Source organism: Salmo salar, chromosome ssa06 (genome assembly GCF_905237065.1).
Source record: "Salmo salar chromosome ssa06, Ssal_v3.1, whole genome shotgun sequence".
Lineage (NCBI taxonomy): Eukaryota > Metazoa > Chordata > Actinopteri > Salmoniformes > Salmonidae > Salmo > Salmo salar.
Window position 1 is genome coordinate 33,888,567 of NC_059447.1, and position 20,044 is coordinate 33,908,610.

Consider the following 20,044-nt stretch of genomic DNA (forward strand, 5'->3'; position numbering starts at 1 on the left):
CTATACAGTGTTTGTTCACATTTACAATGTTTACAAACATTGGAGAAAAGCAAGCATATATTTTGTGTTCTCATGGAGTGTGACAGTTGAACTAAACTCATGAGGGATTTATTAGTTATATTCTTCAAGAATCAATGATGTATATGTCAAAAAATTGATGTAGCAACTACAGACTGCCCCTATAAGTCTATCAAAAGGGTGTGAGTTTGAGCATGTGTCCATTAGGCCTATGGATTTATTTTTATCAGCATGAATTAGATTGAGCAATAAAAGCCCCACTTTTATTCCATATGCTGGGATCCGCACTATGCAGCTGTTGCAAGAACGCATTTTTCACTGGCTGTCCACTGGTTTCAAAAACAATGATTGATAGGCAGCTTAAACTTCTTGAATTCAACCATTATTGGGTTCAAATACACAGATTTGTGAACACCCATCCACAACAACCACAATCAGTAAGACGCAAATAGATAAGAGAGAGCAGCAGTGTGATTCACATCAATGAGCTATGTAGATATCAGTATCGCCTTAGACTACACCACTGCTGTCATCCTTACCTCCAAGTGTTTATTCAAATTGGATAATCTTTGGATGCAGTCGCACCATTGGAAGACATAACTTGGACTGTAGCCTACAAAAGCCAATTCCTACTCTTTTCCCGTGATCCATCAAACACATTTGGTGTGTCATCATAGTGCTCTCTGACTTGTGGTCAGACTCGCTTAGGTGGAACAATTTTACATTTGATTTGAAGGTCATTGAGAAAACAGAAGTGTCAAAGATTTTTTTTTGCCAACATCCTTTCTGAATTTATAAGTAATCCTCGAAGTAATCATCTAGTTTTTATAAAGTATTTGTAATCTGATTCTAATATTTCTGCTGGTAACGTAACGGATTACAGTTACCGTTTTCTGTAATCTCTTACATTACATATAATCCGCTACTCCCCAACCCTGTTCAGATGTAGCCTGAATGAGGTGAACATGTGGGGGATTGTGATGAAGTGTCATGCTCTGACAATTTCATCAGAAACCGGGATAACAACAGCTCATTGCCCTTACAATGCTGGGACAGCAGCATATGATCCAGCTCTTTGGTTTGCGATCAACTCCTACAAATTACATTAAGTGTCAAACAGATTGGATGAATCTAGGTATCCGGTACTTGATGAAGTGTTAAAATGTGTATTGATACAAAAAGGAAAGACACAGTTTACAACCAAGTAGTACTTTCCATTCCTCTCCTCTTTTGACCTCACCCTCTCACCGTCCCCCCCTACTCACAAGGCAGGCAATACGCTTGACCTCATCTTTACTAGATGCTCGCTTTCCTCCAACACTACTCACTCTGCCCCTACTCAGATGGTATTGCGCCGTCGCAACCTTCGCTCTCTCTCCTGCTACTCTCTCCTCTTCCATCCTATCATCTCTTCCCTCTGCTCAATCCTTCTCCAACCAATCTCATGATTCTGCCTCCTCAACCCTCCTCTCCTCCATTTCTGCATCCTTTGACTCTCTATGTCCCCTATCCTCCCGGCCGGCTCGGTTCTCCCCTCCTGCTCCGTGGCTTGACGATTCGTTGCGCGCTCACAGAACAGGGCTCCGGGCAGCCGAGCGGAAATGGAGGAAAACAAGCCTCCCTGCGGACCTGGCATCTTTTCACTCCCTCCTCTCCACATTTTCTTCCTCTGTTTCTGCTGCTAAAGCCACTTTCTACCACTCTAAATTCCAAGCATCTGCCTCTAACCCTAGGAAGCTCTTTGCCACCTTCTCCTCCCTCCTGAATCCTCCTCCCCTCCCTCCACCTCCTCCCTCTCTGCGGATGACTTTGTCAACCATTTTGAAAAGAAGGTTGACGACATCCGATCCTCGTTTGTTAAGTCAAACGACACCGCTGGTCCTGCTCACATTGCCCTACCCTATGCGTTGACCTCTTTCTCCCCTCTCTCTCCAGATGAAATCTTGCGACTTGTGACGGCCGGCCGCCCAACAACCTGCCCGCTTGACCCTATTCCCTCCTCTCTTCTCCAGACCATTTCCGGAGACCTTCTCCCTTACCTCACCTCGCTCATCAACTCATCCTTGACCGCTGGCTACGTCCCTTCCGTCTTCAAGAGAGCGAGAGTTGCACCCCTTCTCCAAAAAACTACACTCAATCCCTCCGATGTCAACAACTACAGACCAGTATCCCTTCTTTCTTTTCTCTCCAAAACTCTTGAGCGTGCCGTCCTTGGCCAGCTCTCTTGCTATCTCTCTCAGAATTACCTTCTTGATCCAAATCAGTCAGGTTTCAAGACTGGTCATTCAACTGAGACTGCTCTTCTCTGTGTCACGGAGGCTCTCCGCACTGCTAAAGCTAACTCTCTCTCCTCTGCTCTCATCCTTCTAGACCTATCTGCTGCCTTTGATACTGTGAACCATCAGATCCTCCTCTCCACCCTCTCCGAGTTGGGCATCTCCGGCGCGGCTCACTCTTGGATTGCGTCCTACCTGACAGGTCGCTCCTACCAGGTGGCGTGGCGAGAATCCGTCTCCGCACCACGTGCTCTCACCACTGGTGTCCCCCAGGTCTCAGTTCTAGGCCCTCTCCTATTCTCGCTATACACCAAGTCACTTGGCTCTGTCATATCCTCACATGGTCTCTCCTATCATTGCTACGCAGACGACACACAATTAATCTTCTCCTTTCCCCCTTCTGATAACCAGGTGGCGAATCGCATCTCTGCATGTCTGGCAGACATATCAGTGTGGATGACGGATCACCACCTCAAGCTGAACCTCGGCAAGACGGAGCTGCTCTTCCTCCCGGGGAAGGACTGCCCGTTCCATGATCTCGCCATCACGGTTGACAACTCCATTGTGTCCTCCTCCCAGAGTGCTAAGAGCCTTGGCGTGACCCTGGACAACACCCTGTCATTCTCAGCTAACATCAAGGCGGTGACCCGATCCTGTAGGTTCATGCTCTACAACATTCGCAGAGTACACTGCGAGGGCACTGCGTTCATCCACCTCTGGCCTGCTCGCCTCCCTACCTCTGCGGAAGCACAGTTCCCGCTCAGCCCAGTCAAAACTATTCCCTGCTCTGGCTCCCCAATGGTGGAACAAGCTCCCTCACGACGCCAGGACAGCGGAGTCAATCACCACCTTCCGGAGACACCTGAAACCCCACCTCTTTAAGGAATACCTGGGATAGGATTAAGTCATCCTTGTAACCCCCCCCCCTACCCTCCCCCCCAAAAAAGATATAGATGTACTATTGTAAAGTGGTCGTTCCACTGGATATCATAAGGTGAATGCACCAATTTGTAAGTCGCTCTGGATAAGAGCGTCTGCTAAATGACGTAAATGTAAATTTTAAATGAGAGAAACCTTGAGAAGTACTCCCTATCATATCATCTAGCCAGGTCGAGCCAAACACAGTCTCTATTGTTCTCGGTATTTTCTTAGGCACACACGTACACACATTCATTTCTCTTCCTCATGGGTCTCTACTAAACCTTATGGGACTTACGTTTAGTACTTTAATTATTCATTATACATGCTACATAAACTAGTAATTACTAATTACTAATTACATTAGGCCCGAATCTATGGATTTCACATGATTGGGAATAAAAATATGTATCTGTTGGTCACAGATACCAACAAAAGAAAAAGTAGGGGCGTAGATCAGAAAACCATTCAGTATCTGCTGTGACCACCATTTTCTTCATGCAGCACGACACATCTCCTTCGCATAGAGGTGATCAGGCCTGTGGAATGTTGTCCCACTCCTCTTGAATGGCTGTGTGAAATTGCTGGATATTGGTGGGAACTGGAACATGCTGTTTTACACATCGATCCAGAGCATCCAAAACATGCTCAATGGGAAAAAGTGTCTGGTGAGTGTGCAGGCCATGGAAGAACTGAGACATTTTCAGCTTCCAGAAATTATGTACAGATCCTTGCAACATGGAGCTGTGCATTATCATGCTGAAACATCATTATCATACTGCCGATGCGGAGCCCCATCGGGTCTTCACGACTGGACCACCGACGTTATCTGCCCGAGGGAGTTATCCAACTGGCCCCTCCGTCGCGACGTAACCTGATCGCCCATCTGCGGCCCGCTAATCGTTAGCTGTCTTTTCGGCTGCGATCTGAATAGGTCTATCGGAACACTTTTCTTGGGCCACTATAACTAACTATTTTGCCAACTTGGACTGGTCCCCCTTCCACACGGAACCCCACTAACCCACAGACGGAAACGCATCGAGGTGGCTAAAAACAGACCTCCCTCCCATCTTCCACCAGCTTGCTACCTATGGCCCGGCTAGCTGTCTGAATCTCACTGGACCCTTTGATCACTCGGCTAAGCATGCCTCTCCTTAATGTCAATATGCCTTCTCCATTGCTGTTCTGGTTAGTGTTTATTGGCTTATTTCACTGTAGAGCCTCTAGCCCTGCTCATTATACCTTATCCAACCTCTCAGTTCCTCCACCCACACATGCTATGACATCTTCTGGTTTCAATGATGTTTCTAGAGACAATATCTCTCTCATAATCACTAAATGCCTAGGTTTACCTCCTCTGTACTCACATCCCACCATACCTTTGTCTGTACATTATACCTTGAAGCTATTTTATCGCCCCCAGTAACCTGCTCCTTTTTCTCTCTATTCTGGACGTCACAGACGACCAATTCTTATAGCTTTTAGCCGTACCCTCATACTTATTCTTCTCTGCTCCTCTGGGGATGTAGAGGTGAATCCAGGCCCTGCAGTGCCTGGCTCCACCCTACTCCCCAGGCTCTCTCTTTGATGACTTTTGTAACCGTAATAACCTTGGTTTCATGCATGTTAACATTAGAAGCCTCCTCCCTAAGTTTGTTTTATTCACTGCTTTAGCACACTCTGCCAACCCGGATGTCCTAGCTGTGTCTGAATCTTGGCTGAGGAAGTCCACCAAAAACTCTGAAATCTTCATCCCTAACTACAACGTTTTCAGACAAGATAGAACGACCAAAGGGGGCGGTGTTGCAATCTACAGCAGAGATAGCCTGCAGAGTTCTGTCCTGCTATCCAGGTCTGTACCCAAACAATTTGAACTTCTACTTTTAAAAATCCACCTCTCCAAAAACAAGTCTCTCACCGTTGCCGCCTGCTATAGACCCCCTCGGCCCCTAGTTGTGCTCTGGACACCATATGTGAACTGATTGCCCCCCATCTATCTTCAGAGCTCGTGCTACTAGGTGACCTAAACTGGGACATGCTTAACACCCCAGCCATCCTACAATCCAAGCTTGATGCCCTCAATCTCACACAAATTATTAATGAACCCACCAGGTACAACCCCAAAGCCGCAAACACTGGCACCCTCATAGATATCATCCTAACCAACGTGCCCTCTAAATACACCTCTGCTGTTTTCAACCAAGATCTCAGCGATCACTGCCTCATTGCCTGCACCCGTAATGGGTCAGCGGTCAAACGACCTCCACTCATCACTGTCAAACGCTCCCTGAAACATTTCAACGAGCAAGCCTTTCTAATCGACCTGGCCTGGTATCCTGGAAGGATATTGACCTCATCCCGTCAGTAGAGGATGCCTGGTTATTTTTTTTAAATGCCTTCCTCTCCATCTTAAATAAGCATGCCCCTTTCAAGAAATTTAGACCCAGGAACAGATATAGCCCTTGGTTCTCCCCAGACCTGACTGCCCTTAACCAACACAAAAATATCCTGTGGCGTTCTGCATTAGCATCGAACTGCCCCCGCGATATGCAACTTTTTAGGGAAGTTAGAAACCAATACACACAGGCAGTTAGAAACGCCAAGGCTAGCTTTTTCAAACAGAAATTCGCTTCGTGCAACTCCAACTCTAAAAAGTTTTGGGACATTGTAAAGTCCATGGAGAATAAGAACACCTCCTCCCAACTGCCCACTGCACTGAGGATAGGAAACTCTGTCACCACCGATAAGCCCACTATAATTGAGAATTTCAACAAGCATTTTTCTACGGCTGGCCATGCTTTCCACCTAACTACCCCTACTGCATTCAACAGCACTGCACCCCCCACAGCTACTCGCCCAAGCCTCCCCATTTCTCCTTCTCCCAAATCCATTCAGCTGATGTTCTGAAAGAGCTGCAAAATCTGGACCCCTACAAATCAGCTGGGCTTGACAATCTGGACCCTTTCTTTCTAAAATTATCTGCCGAAATTATTGCAACCCCTATTACTAGCCTGTTCAACCTCTCTTTCGTGTCGTCTGAGATTCCCATAGATTGGAAAGCAGCTGCTGTCATCCCCCTCTTCAAAGGAGGTGACACTCTTGACCCAAATTGCTACAGACCTATATCCATCCTACCCTGCCTTTCTAAGGTCTTCGAAAGCCAAGTTAACAAACAGATTACCGACCATTTCGAATCCCACCGCACCCTCTCCGCTATGCAATCTGGTTTCAGAGTTGGTCATGGGTGCACCTCAGCCACGCTCAAGGTCCTAAACGACATCGTAACCGCCATCGATAAGAAACAATACTGTGCTGCCGTATTCATTGACCTGGCCAAAGCTTTTGACTCTGTTAATCACCACATCCTCATCGGCAGACTCAGTAGCCTTGGTTTCTCAAACGATTGCGTCGCCTGGTTCACCAACTACTTCTCTGACAGAGTTCAGTGTGTCAAATCGGAGGGCCTACTGTCTGGACCTCTGGCAGTCTCTATGGGGGTACCACAGGGTTCAATTCTTGGGCCAACTCTTTTCTCTGTATACATAAATGATGTCGCTCTTGCTGCTGGTGAATCTCTGATCCACCTCTACGCAGACGACACCATTCTGTACACTTCTGGCCCTTCTTTGGACACTGTGTTAACAACCCTCCAGACGAGCTTCAATGCCATTCAACTCTCCTTCCGTGGTCTCCAACTGCTCCTAAACACAAGTAAAACTAAATGCATGCTCTTCAACCGATCGCTGCCTGCACCTGCCCGCCTGTCCAGCATCACTTCTCTGGACGGTTCTAACTTAGAATTTGTGGACAACTACAAATACCTAGGTGTCTGGTTAGACTGTAAACTCTCCTTCCAGACTCACATCAATCATCTCCAATCCAAAGTGAAATCTCGAATTGGCTTCCTATTTCGCAACAAAGCATCCTTCACTCATGCTGCCAAACATACCCTCGTAAAACTGACCATCCTACCAATCCTCGACTTCGGCGATGTCATTTACAAAATAGCTTCCAATACCCTACTCAACAAGCTGGATGCAGTCTATCACAGTGCCATCCGTTTTGTCACCAAAGCCCCATATACTACCCACCACTGCGACCTGTACGCTCTCGTTGGCTGGCCTTCGCTTCATAATCGTCGCCAAACACATTGGCTCCAGGTCATCTACAAGACCCTGCTAGGTAAAGTCCCCCCTTATCTCCGCTCACTGGTCACCATAGCAGCACCCACCTGTAGCACGCGCTCCAGCAGGTATATCTCTCTGGTCACCCCTAAAGCCAACTCCTCCTTTGGTCGTCTCTCCTTCCAGTTCTCTGCTGCCAATGACTGGAACGAACTACAAAAATCTCTGAAACTGGAAACACTTATCTCCCTCACTAGCTTTAAGCACCAGTTGTCAGAGCAGCTCACAGATCACTGCACCTGTACATAGCCCATCTATAATTTAGCCCAAACTACTACCTCTTCCCCTACTGTATCTATTTATTTTATTTATTTTGCTCCTTTGCACCATATTATTTATATTTTATCTCTGAACTTTCTTCAAACTACAAATCTACCATTCCAGTGTTTTTCTTGCTATACTTTATTTACTTTGCCACCATGGCATTTTTTTGCCTTTACCTCCCTTATCTCACATCATTTGCTCACATTGTATATAATCTTTTTTTTTTCTTTTTTTTTCTACTGCATCATTGATTGTATGTTGTTTTACTCCATGTGTAACTCTGTGTTTTTGTATGTTGTCGAACTGCTTTGCTTTATCTTGGCCAGGTCGCAATTGTAAATGAGAACTTGTTCTCAACTTGCCTACCTGGTTAAATAAAGGTGAAATAAATAAAATAAAATAAATAAAAAAGAGGTGATGGCGGGCGGATGAATGGCACAAAAATCGGCCTCAGGATCTCGCCACGATGTCTCTGTGCATTAAAATTGCCATCAATTGTGTTCATTGTACATAGCTTATGCCTGCCCATAATATAGCCCCACCGCCACCATGGGGCACTCTGTTCACAATGTTGACATCAGCAAACTGCTCGCCCACATGACGCTATCTGCCATCTGCCCGGTACAGTTGAAACTGGGATTCATCCGTGAAGAGCACACTTCTCCAGCGTGCCAGTGGCCATCGAAGGTGAGCATTTGCCCACTGAAGTCAGTTGCGACACCAAACTGCAGTCAGGTCAAGACCCTGTTGAGGATGATGAGCACGCAGATGAGCTTACCTTATCAGTCGCGCAAACCCACAGTTTCATCAGCTGTCCAGGTTGCTGGTCTCAGACGATCCCACAGTTTCATCAGCTGTCCGGGTTGCTGGTCTCAGACGATCCCACAGTTTCATCAGCTGGCCGGGTTGCTGGTTTCAGACGATCCCACAGTTTCATCAGCTGTCCGGGTTGCTGGTCTCAGACGATCCCACAGTTTCTTCAGCTGTCCGGGTGGCTGGTCTCAGACGATCCCGCAGGTGAAGAAGCCGGATGTGGAGGTGTTGGTCTGCTGTGTCTGTCAGCATAGTGTCCAGAGCATGGAGGCGCTACCAGGAGACAGGCCAGTACATCAGGAGACATGGAGGAGGCCGTAGGAGGGCAACAACCCAGCAGCAGGACCGCTACCTCCGCCTTTGTGCAAGGAGGAGCAGGAGAAGCACTGCCAGAGCCCTGCAAAATGACCTCCAGCAGGCCACAAATGTGCATGTGTCTGCTCAAACGGTCAGAAACAGACTCCATGAGGGTGGTATGTGGGCCCGACATCCACAGGTGGGGGTTGTGCTTACAGCCCAACACCGTGCAGGACGTTTAGCATTTGCCAGAGAACACCAAGATTGGCAAATTCGCCACTGGCGCCCGGTGCTCTTCACAGATGAAAGCAAGTTCACACTGAGCACGTGACAGACGTGACAGAGTCTGGAGACGCCGTGGAGAACGTTCTGCTGCCTGCAACATCCTCCAGCATGACCGGTTTGGCGGTGGGTCAGTCATGGTGTGGGGTGACATTTCTTTGGGGGGCCGCACAGCCCTCCATGTGCTCGCCAGAGGTAGCCTGACTGCCATTAGGTACCGAGATGAGATCCTCAGACCCCTTGTGAGACCATATGCTGGTGCGGTTGGCCCTGGGTTCCTCCTAATGCAAGACAATGCTAGACCTCATGTGGCTGGAGTGTGTCAGCAGTTCCTGCAAGAGGAAGGCATTGATGCTATGGACTGGCGCGCCCGTTCCCCAGACCTGAATCCAATTGAGCACATCTGGGACAACATGTCTCGCTCCATCCACCAACGCCACGTTGCACCACAGACTGTCCAGGAGTTGGCGGATGCTTTCGTCCAGGTCTGGGAGGAGATCCTCAGGAGACCATCCGCCACCTCATCAGGAGCATGCCCAGGCGTTGTAGGGAGGTCATACAGGCACGTGGTGGCCACACACACTACTGAGCCTCATTTGGACTTGTTTTAAGGACATTGCATCAAAGTTGGATCAGCCTGTAGTGTGGTTTTCCACTTTAATTTTGAGTGTGACTCCAAATCCAGACCTCCATGGGTTGATAAATTGGATTTCAATTGATTATTTTTGTGTGATTTTGTTGTCAGCACATTCAACTATGTAAATAATTTTTTTTATAAGATTATTTCTTTCATTCAGATCTAGGATGTGTTGTTTAAGTGTTCCCTTTATTTTTTTGAGCAGTATATTTCTATTGAAATATTCCTTCCAGTTCTAGGCAAACACGTTATAGCCCCTTTTTTTGTGGGACAATTCTGGTGTTGAGAGCCATTCAGAAAAACAGAATTCCAACTGTATGATCTTACATCCATTTAAACTTCACCTACCTACAGCAAGCACAATATTTCCAAGATATATCAGATCAGTCATTCAACTATATCCATTCATGTGAAGTGTTAATCATTCTCATCCTCAGTCGCAATTCAGTCACTGTCAGTACATTGCATGCAATGCATGGGATAAATCAAGTGTGTTGTGGATTTTTTTAATTCTTCAAGAAGTCAATTCAGGTATTCATTTTCGCTTGTTCTGAGGAGTTTACGGTATTTCAAAAATACTTGCTCTTGTATTCCAGTACTTTCGACATATCCAATACTGAGCTCACTACCGGTCTCTTTTCGGCTTCGCTGTGACAAGCATGGCTGACACTGGTCTTGTAGAAACGCTTCTTCGGCGGGTGGAAAAGGTGGACGGTGGTCTCGACAGTCAGGATGTTGCGACTAGTCTTGGGGTGGACCACCAAGCTATCGTCGGGGCTGTGAAGAGCCTACAGGCACTTGGTGATGTGAGTTTACTTGCCCGTGTTGAAGCGGAAGTCAAGCGACCGTCCACTTTGTTCACTCGGCGGAGACTTTAAGGACACAGTTGACGCTTAAACCGACTAGCAAAAACATAAAACTGACCATTACCTTAACCCTAACCTCATTTTAATACATTTTGAAATTAAATATCGGTTTTGGGCGTCAAGCTTGTACTAATAGCATTTTCTGATCATCCTATGATGATGGGCGATTGGATAGGAAAGTGATGCAATAGGGACGTAAACGGGATCGTGATATCCATGAATAAATGCAGTGGTGACTGATAAGTCTGACTGTTAACTGCACTGCTTGTCAGCAAACTTGACAAAAAACATAAACTGTTAGACATTTTCAATATTTGCTTTTATTGAATCGTCATTAAGGCAATCTACCAACGTCTGATACACCTAGCTGGCTACTACTTGTATAGGATGGTAATTAATGGAAGCTTCTCTAATGTCAAACATGTAAAGTGTGGTGTACCGCAGGGCAGCTCTCTAGGCCCGCTACTCTTTTCTATTTTTACCAATGACCAGCCACTGGCATTAAACAAAGCATGTGTGTCCATGTATGCTGATGATTCAACTATATACACATCAGCAACCACAGTTAATGAAGTCACTGAAACCCTTAACAAAGATTTGCAGTCTGTTTTGGAGTGGGTGGCCAGTAATGAACTGGTCCTGAACATCTCTAAAACTAAGAGCATTGTATTTGGTACAAATCATTTTTTAAGTGCTAGACCGCAGCTGAATCTGGTAATGAATGGTGTGGCTGTTGAACAAGTTGAGGAGACTAAATTACTTGGCGTTACCTTAGATTGTAAACTTTCATGGTCAAAACATATAGATTCAATGGTTGTAAAGATGGGGAGAGGTCTAGATGTAATAAAGAGATGCTCTCCTTTTTTGACACCACACTCCAAAAAGCAAGTTCTGCAGGCTCAAGTTTTGTCTAATCTTGATTATTGTCCAGTCGTGTGGTCCAGTGCTGCAAGGAAAGACCTAGTTAAGCTGCAGTTGGCCCAGAACAGAGTGGCACATTTTGCTCTTAATTGTAATCAGAGGGCTGATATAAATACTATGCATGCCAGTCTCTCTTGGATAAGAGTTGAGGAGAGATTGACTGCATCACTTCTTTTTATAAAAACATTAATGTGTTAAATCCCAAATTGTTTGCATAGTCCACTTACACGCAGCTCTGACACACACACTTATCCCACCAGACATGCCACCAGGGGTCATTTCACAGTCCCCAAATCCAGAACAAATTCAAGAAACCGTTCAGTATTATATAGAGCCCTTATTGCATGGAACTTCCTTCCATCTCATATTGCTCAAATAAACAGCAAACCTGGTTTAAAAAAACAGATAAAGCGGCACAACGCCTCTCCTCTATTTGACCTAGATAGTTTGTGTATGCATTGATATGTAGGCTACGTGTGCCTTTAAAAAAAAATGTATGTAGTTCTGTTCTTGTATATTGATCTGTATTATGTCATTCTGTTTTATGTTTCATGTTTTGTGTGGACCCCAGGAAGAGTAGCTGCTGCTTTTGCAACACCTAATGGGGATCTTAATAAAATACGAAATACCAAAATGTCAACATTGAGAAATTAGACTGAGTCAATAAATTGGGAGCTGTTATTGTCACTGGATCTAAAAATGAATCAACGGTAAACGTATAATGTGCAGTGATGGCTAATTCATGATGTGTACACCAATCAGACCTTGAGAAGATGACCAATGTGTAGTCCTCTGCCTCAAGGCTCCATTAGGATTCTGATCATGCTTGTTTGTTTTCCTGCGCAGGTGATCTCAGCTGAGCAGCGCTCCGCAAAGCACTGGGAGCTGACTGGGGAAGGCTGTGAGATAGCCGAGCAGGGCAGCCATGAGGCCCGAGTCGTCAGCTCCATCCCAGAGGAAGGGATGCCTCAGAGCCAGCTCATGGTGAGAGGACCTGCAGGGTGCCTGGACAAATAATATGTACCATGATGTTATGTTATTTGGATGAAAAAAATCTGACTGAAAAATAAAGAATTTAATGAAAGTTGATCATTACATTGTGATTTTATATGCTTTCTACTTGGAGCATTGGGGCAGAGTTTACAGATTGTTTTGTCTCTATTTCTGCGTAGAAACTAGCCTTTGGGAAGGTGGGTTTCAGCAAGGCCATGTCCAACAAGTGGATCCGTCTGGACAAGGGCCACGAGGGCGGAGCCAGGATCTTCAAGACTGTGAGTTTATCTTCACATCTGACTTGGTGTGCTTTGTGATTGAGTGTGAGTGTTGCTTTTATAATGGAGAAAATAAGTATGACACACATAAACATCAATTTCACGCGTGCGTGTGTGTGTGTGCGCGCGCCCAGGTGGAGCACTTAGAAGACTTGGTGAGGGACAAGTTGCTCCTGGTACAGAAAGGCCAGGCATCTCAACTGGAGGAGAAGGAGAAGAATGAGCTGAAGAAACGCAAACTGCTCTCTGAAGTGTAAGAATCAGACCGGTTGATAATATTTGACAACTGTGAAAACATCTGTGAAATGTTAAGTATATTCCTAACTGATATCTACCAGTAGATGGCATTAGATGCCATTCAGCAGTACAAAAGTGTTCACTCATCTGGCATCCAGGCATGTTCAGGATGCCCCAGTCACAACTAGCCTCAGCATAGTCTCATGCTGATGATGTTCTCTGACTTGTTGACCCCTAAGTCTTTAGTTGAATAACAGCTGAGAAATGATATTAAATACATCAATAAGGTTTGGATTAGAATATAAATGATGTCTTACATCATAGTTACATCCTACTTACATAATATTCACAGATCAGATGAGTCAATGTTGTCGTCTTGTCTGAGTCAAGATGTCTAGTTCACCCAATGATATGAATACACTGAGCAACAGATTGTTAATTGTCTACTTCCTATTTGCTAAATAGTGTCCCAGGCCCTCACCACCACCACCACATGTTCCCAATCTCCAATGTTCCCCAAGAAAAGACCTCTTGTGGCCTTTGTGACTTATGTGATATAACACTTTCAAATGACCACATTTATGCCGTTTGAATGAGAATGATTGTATTTATTTCTGTTAATTTTAGGACGGTCAAGTCCTATTGGATCACAAAGGGCAGCTGTTTCAGCACCACCATCACCAAGCAGGAGACAGAGCTCACCCCAGAGATGATCGCTAGGTGAGTCCTGCTCTGCTTTTCCTGTCAACTTTGTCATGGTCGCTCTATGATTGCTAAGATGGACGAGTGATTCCTCATTCTGTATCTCTAACCTGCATGCTGCTGCTGAGGACCCTGTCCTAAGGCAAATGTATATTAGCCTGAAGTTGTTCATTCTCTCACGTGATGTCTGTCATTTCTATTCATATCACTGCATGTCGTAGTCAAATTGGCAGTGTTTTCATTAGGTACCGCGCATGATCCAATTAGTTTTGTTTTTACCTGGAAACTGCAGTCTCTCTCAAAATGCAGGTGATCTCTTGACCAAGCCTGGTTTTCATGTGATTGTCTGAAACAATTTGTTAGTTCTCGTACCCCAAAACAGATGAATAAAAATGCACCTGGTCTGCAATATCTCATGAGGGGATTTGGCACAGAACTGTATTCAGCTGTCCCAAAAAGTTAATTTGTGTATTTGTATATTTACCTCCACATTTTATCTGCACACAGACTTTGCTTGTGTTTGGCCATATACACTCATTAATTTGATGTTCTCTAGAACATATTAGATGTTCTCCAAATTGACCTTTCTCTGGTCTGAGACAGTGGGAGCTGGAAGGAGAAGAAGTTCAAGCCTTATAACTTTGAGGCCATGGGTGTGGCCCCAGACTGTGGCCACCTGCATCCGCTCATGAAGGTCCGCACGCAGTTCAGACAGATCTTCCTGGAGATGGGGTCAGTCACCTATCCTCTTTTCTGCCCTTGCAGGACACCATCAGTATACCCTATATAACTAATGTACGGTAAGACTAAGGTCTAAGACCTGTGTGTACTCACTCCTCCTTTCTCCTTCAGCTTCACTGAGATGCCCACCAACAACTTCATTGAGAGCTCCTTCTGGAACTTTGACTCCCTGTTTCAGCCCCAGCAGCACCCTGCCAGAGACCAACACGACACCTTCTTCCTGTCTGGTGAGCGACTGGGTGTCTCTGTGTGTCTGGACTTGATGCCCAGATAAGATAAAATGGTGCATTATTGATGATACGCTGAAAGGGATATTTGGTTTCCCTAGCTAAAACAGACTCTAGATTTCCATTAGATATAACTCATCTGTTTTCCTCATGTACCATCAGTATTATTTCCATTTAACTTACCGGTAAATGCGGCCCCTCCTATTATTATATTTCTCAGACCCAGCTCAGGCCCATGAGTTTCCCCAGGACTACCTGGAGAGAGTGAGGAAGGTCCATTCAGAGGGAGGCTTTGGATCACAGGGGTGAGAGCTAATCTTCCACACGCGTGCATACGCATGAACTTACACACACGTTTTATTTTTATTTTTTTAATTAAAAAACCTTTTTCTCCCCAATTTCATGGTATCCAATTGGTAGTTACAGTCTTGTCCCATCGCTGCAACTCCCGTACGGACTCATTCTTGACACAATGTCCACTTAACCCGGAAGCCAGCCGCACCAATGTGTCGGAGGAAACACCGAGGAAACAGCACCCGGCCCGCCACAGGAGTCGCTAGTGCGCGATAGGACAAGAACATCCCTGCCGGCCAAACACTCCCCTAACCCGGACAATGCTCGGCCAATTGTGTGCCGCCCCATGGGTCTCTCGGTCGCGGCCCGGCCCGGCTGCGACTCTGCCTGGACTCGAACCAAGATCTCTAGTGGCACAGCTAGACCACTGCGCCACTCGGGAGGCCCAACATGTTCTATTTTTAACGCTGTGTGTGTTTGACAGGTACAAGTATGACTGGAAGATTGAGGAGGCTCAGAAGAACATCCTCCGTACTCACACCACAGCAGTCAGCGCTCGCATGCTGTACAAACTCGCTCAGCAGGTAACCCACTATCTACATTTGTTCATGCTGTCTTAGTATTTACTAAAATGAATTAGAAAGTAATTGCAGGAGGGTGATGTTACATTTTAACTGTGCAGCAATTGGGCAACTTTCCTCTGTAACCATTTCAAATGTACCTTTCTTTCTACCAGGAAAAGTTCACCCCTGTCAAGTACTTTTCCATCGACAGAGTATTCCGTAATGAAACTCTGGATGCCACCCACTTGGCAGAGTTTCACCAGATTGAGGGAGTGGTGGCTGACTATGGCCTTACCCTGGGTGACCTCATGGGCATCCTTCATCAGTTTTTCAATAAACTAGGTGAGGGCTCTACCTGTCAGGGTTGGGGTCAATTCCACTCATTCAATTCTCTCCCAGGAAATGTAATTCAATTCAAATTCGAGGTCTGTCTTTGAATTCAGAGATAATTCAATTCCTCTCAATTCCAATGTTAGGTAAATTCCAAGAATTCAAGTCCCAATTCAATATTATCCCCAACAATTCCACAAATTCCAATTAGAAATTAAATTTCTTCAGGCTGATTGTGACTGTTCAGACAGCCTAGCTATACTGGAAATATCTGAATACAGGTTGAAATGATTAAAAACAAATCCTACAGTAAATGTTTTTTATACTATATGCATTAATTCCATTAACTAGGAAATGTAAAAATATTGAATTTCAATTCCAAAGATTAAATGTTTTTACAATTCCATAACTTAAAAAATTTGAATGGAATTCAACATACATTCTCATGAATGAGGGAATTCAAGAATTGAATGGAATTTAAATGATATAGGAATTGACCCCCACCCTGCTTCCAGTACCTCGTTCTTTTTTTTCTTTTTTTAACAGTGGGTTCTGTTGTCTGTACTGAAGTGGCCTCTAATGCATCTTAATGCCTGTAGTACAACATGAGCTTGTTTCTCTGTCAGATGTAGTATTTCTGAGAAAGTAAATATATTTACAATTTTCTCCAGGAATCACCAAATTACGCTTTAAACCGGCCTACAATCCATACACCGAGCCGAGCATGGAAGTGTTCAGCTATCACGAAGGTACAGTTCTTGTGAATATCCTCAAACCCTGGCATTTCTCATGTTTGTGTGATATGTGTGTTTCGGCCTTGGGCTTTTGTCTCACTCAAACCCAAAAGCCCATAGACGCAATCCTATCCACACTGAATCCATCTTAATTTGTCCATTCCTGCTCTCTCCAGGGCTGAAGAAGTGGGTGGAGGTGGGGAACTCTGGGATGTTCAGGCCAGAGATGCTGCTGCCTATGGGGCTCCCTGAGGGGGTGACGGTCATCGCCTGGGGGCTGTCTCTGGAGAGGTGAGTCAATGACAAAGAAAAACATTATCCTCTTCAACTAGAACTGATCCTGGTGATGTAATGGAATTGACTGACCGACATTTGTTAATACAGGAGCTACAATACACAACCCCTTCTGCCTGGCCTACACCACTTCCACACTCTCTGACCTGTCTCTAGGGCCGGGAATTACCAGGGACCTCAAGATACGATATCACCATACTTAGGTGCCGATACGATATGTGGTCTAAAACATTAGAAAGACCTGCTCTTTCCATGACATAGACAAACCATGTGAATCCAGGTGAAAGCTATGATACATTTACATTTTAGTCATTTAGCAGACGCTCTTATCCAGAGCGACTTACAGTAGTGAATGCATACATTTCATACAGCCACAGATCCCTTAGTGTTGTCACCTGTTAAATCCACTTCAAGGAGACAGGTTAAAGGATTTTTAAGCCTCGAGACAATTGCGACATGGATTGTGTATGTGTGCCATTCAGAGTGTGAATGGGCAAGACAAAATATTTAAGTGCCTTAAATGGGGTATGGTAATAGGTGCCAGGCGCACCAGTTTTGAGTGTGTCAAGAACAGCAACGCTGCTGGGTTTTTCATGGTCAACAGTTTTCTGTGTGTATCAAGAATGGTCCACCACCCAAAGGACATCCAGCCAACTTGACACAACTGTGGAAAGCATTGAAGTCAACATGGGCCAGCATCCCTGTGGAACGCTTTCGACACCTTGTAGAATTGAGGCTGTTCTGAGGGCAAAGGGGGGGGGCAACTCAATATTAGGAAGGTGTTCCTAATGTTTGTTATACTCAGTGTATGTTTGCTGCAGAGAGACAAGCGAGAGCATGAGAAAACAAGTTTTGATCAGTCAGGGAAATAAGTGCTGAAAAAATGTTTGATCACTATTTAAAAAGAAGATGGAGAACAAGCTATAGGCAGGTACAGCCAACTAGTGCTAGCTAACGCTACCGAGAGTAGCAAAACCATTTATTTATTATCAATTACAAATAAACTTAGATATCGATATGATACCATCCAAAAATAATATCGCAATATGTAACTATCTATTCGCCCCCCCCCCCCATTATTACCCGTCTCGCCACTGCTCCACTCTTGGGCCAGCTATCTCACTGGAATTGACCCACATCAGCTCCATATCCTTTAACCTGACCTTAACTCTCTCATAACCATATGCACAGGGTCAACTGTTAGTGTACTTGAATTGGACATGGGATTTCAATAGTAAAATGTTTCCATAATGTGAAAATATACAACGTTATGCCTGTAATCCCAGTGTGATTTCCCATAGAGGGGTTAAAGGTGGACAGTAGTGTGGTCATGTCCCCAGATGTGCAGTCATGCTTCCAGCACACACCACCAGTCTGTTGGCCCACATGTTGACATGTTTACTTCTGGATTGTTATATCTGAGCAATGAGCATAAAACACCATATCGCCTAATGAGCCTAGAATAATGGTTTCCTCAGATGCAGGTCAGAACTGACCATTTAGATATATTTGTGGTCTACTGCGGGTGCTTAAACCCTGGTGACACAGAGGCCTTGTATCTATGAGAACAATCACTGCTAATGGCTATAGTTAGTGAGCTGGGAAGGACCATATCATCTACTCTGTGTAATCTCTCTCCTCCATCCCCTCTGTCCATACAGACCTTTGTCTCTATCCCTGTTTGTCCCCTCTTTCTCTTTGCTGTCTTCCACCTCTCCTTATAATGTACTATGTCATCTTCCTGACACTCTTTCCTCTGCCCTTCTCTGTCTCCTTCAGGCCCACCATGATCAAGTATGGCATCAACAACATCCGTGAGCTGGTGGGACACAAGGTCAACCTACAGATGGTCTACGACAGCCCTGTGTGTCGACTGGACTCTTAGATTCTGTTCAGGCTTCCTCTTGGACAGGCTCACATTACCATACACATCCCACCCAAGGCCCGTGTCATCAGGACCCCCTTGCCCATTAGCAACCATATGAACACTGAACAATCCCACAAACCCTTAATCTACCTTGGCCAGAGACTGCCAGAGAGACAGATCTGTCTGAGAGGGAGGGAAAGAGGACTTACTTTTCTCCTTATAGCTTGTCTGTGGTTCTAGCTGGATTATTGCCGTTGTTTAGCCACGTGATACACAGATTATACTTTAAACCTAATTTATGAAACAGTTAAAACTCATCATTGGTCCTAACCAGCAGCTATGCATGTGCTGAGGGGTAGTGCTAGTACTGTGTTCTCTGCTGATGTGTGCACTACATCAGAGCATAAGGAACTTGTGCTAGTACTGTGAACTCTGTGCTGTGTCCACTCAGTTCATGAGACAAATTGGAAATGGTCAAATAAAGATATTTGAAAGTAGCACGATTTACGTCGTCAGTCTAATGTAATCACCATTGGTAATGCTGAGTTTTTGTTATTCTACTCTGGCTGTGCCAGGTCCGGTTTTAACCTGTCAGAAGAACATTCTTGTTTTCCTCAATCTTGTTGTGGCTGGTGTGTAACGTGGATTGGCGTGTTGAATGATGGTTTAACCCAGAGGATTTAGGAGTTATTTGTGTCATTCCAGTGAAGGTGGGATTACGAATCACCTTCATCGCCTCTTAGTCTCATGTCATCGTACACAGGGTAGACAATTAGCTCTGTGTGCGCACAGGAGATTATTGGGTTAACACATTAGAGCACTTTGGTTGTAAGTGTAACCTAAAATAATTTGCCATGGTACTAAATAAAGGGTCAAGTCTATTCCTGTTAGTTTGTTTTAGGCAACAACACATTGGATATGTGTTTTGCTGGTAGCCTAGTTCATCCCCGATCCCTGCAAGATTCTGAATAAATGTTCTGTTGTGAAGATGAGATGTTCTACACTCTACTGTTATGTATTATGTAAGTCTTCCGTAGTCTGAATCACGGAGACTGTACGTTGTAATGCAAATCAGTATCCTTCTGAGGAGCAATATTGAAGTTGTACTTCAGCCATGTGTAATCACTTCACTGGAATTGCTTCTCCTGAATGAACCTGGCACAGCGACGTCGTGGTACATGCAAGTCTGCCTGAGCATCCTGTGCTGTCTTTAGACGCTTACATGGAACTGAATTTCTGAATTCGGGAGTCTTTAAAAAACCTTGCATGCTATTCAAGCTGACTTGAGGGCCCAGAATAGATGCTGTT

General features: G+C 45.1%; 1 protein-coding gene across 1 annotated transcript; it reads left to right on the top strand.

The window, feature by feature from the left end:
• The first annotated feature begins 10,341 nt into the window (after positions 1-10,341).
• syfa (Phenylalanyl-tRNA synthetase alpha chain) lies at positions 10,342-19,233 on the top strand. Its single transcript, NM_001140149.1, is given in 13 exon segments — positions 10,342-10,495; positions 12,323-12,460; positions 12,649-12,747; positions 12,882-13,000; positions 13,612-13,704; positions 14,290-14,418; positions 14,539-14,654; positions 14,875-14,959; positions 15,433-15,532; positions 15,685-15,853; positions 16,513-16,590; positions 16,752-16,866; positions 18,649-19,233. Coding segments are annotated over 13 exon segments (1,494 nt in total). The 5' UTR covers positions 10,342-10,348; the 3' UTR covers positions 18,755-19,233.
• The last annotated feature ends 811 nt before the right edge of the window (positions 19,234-20,044 follow it).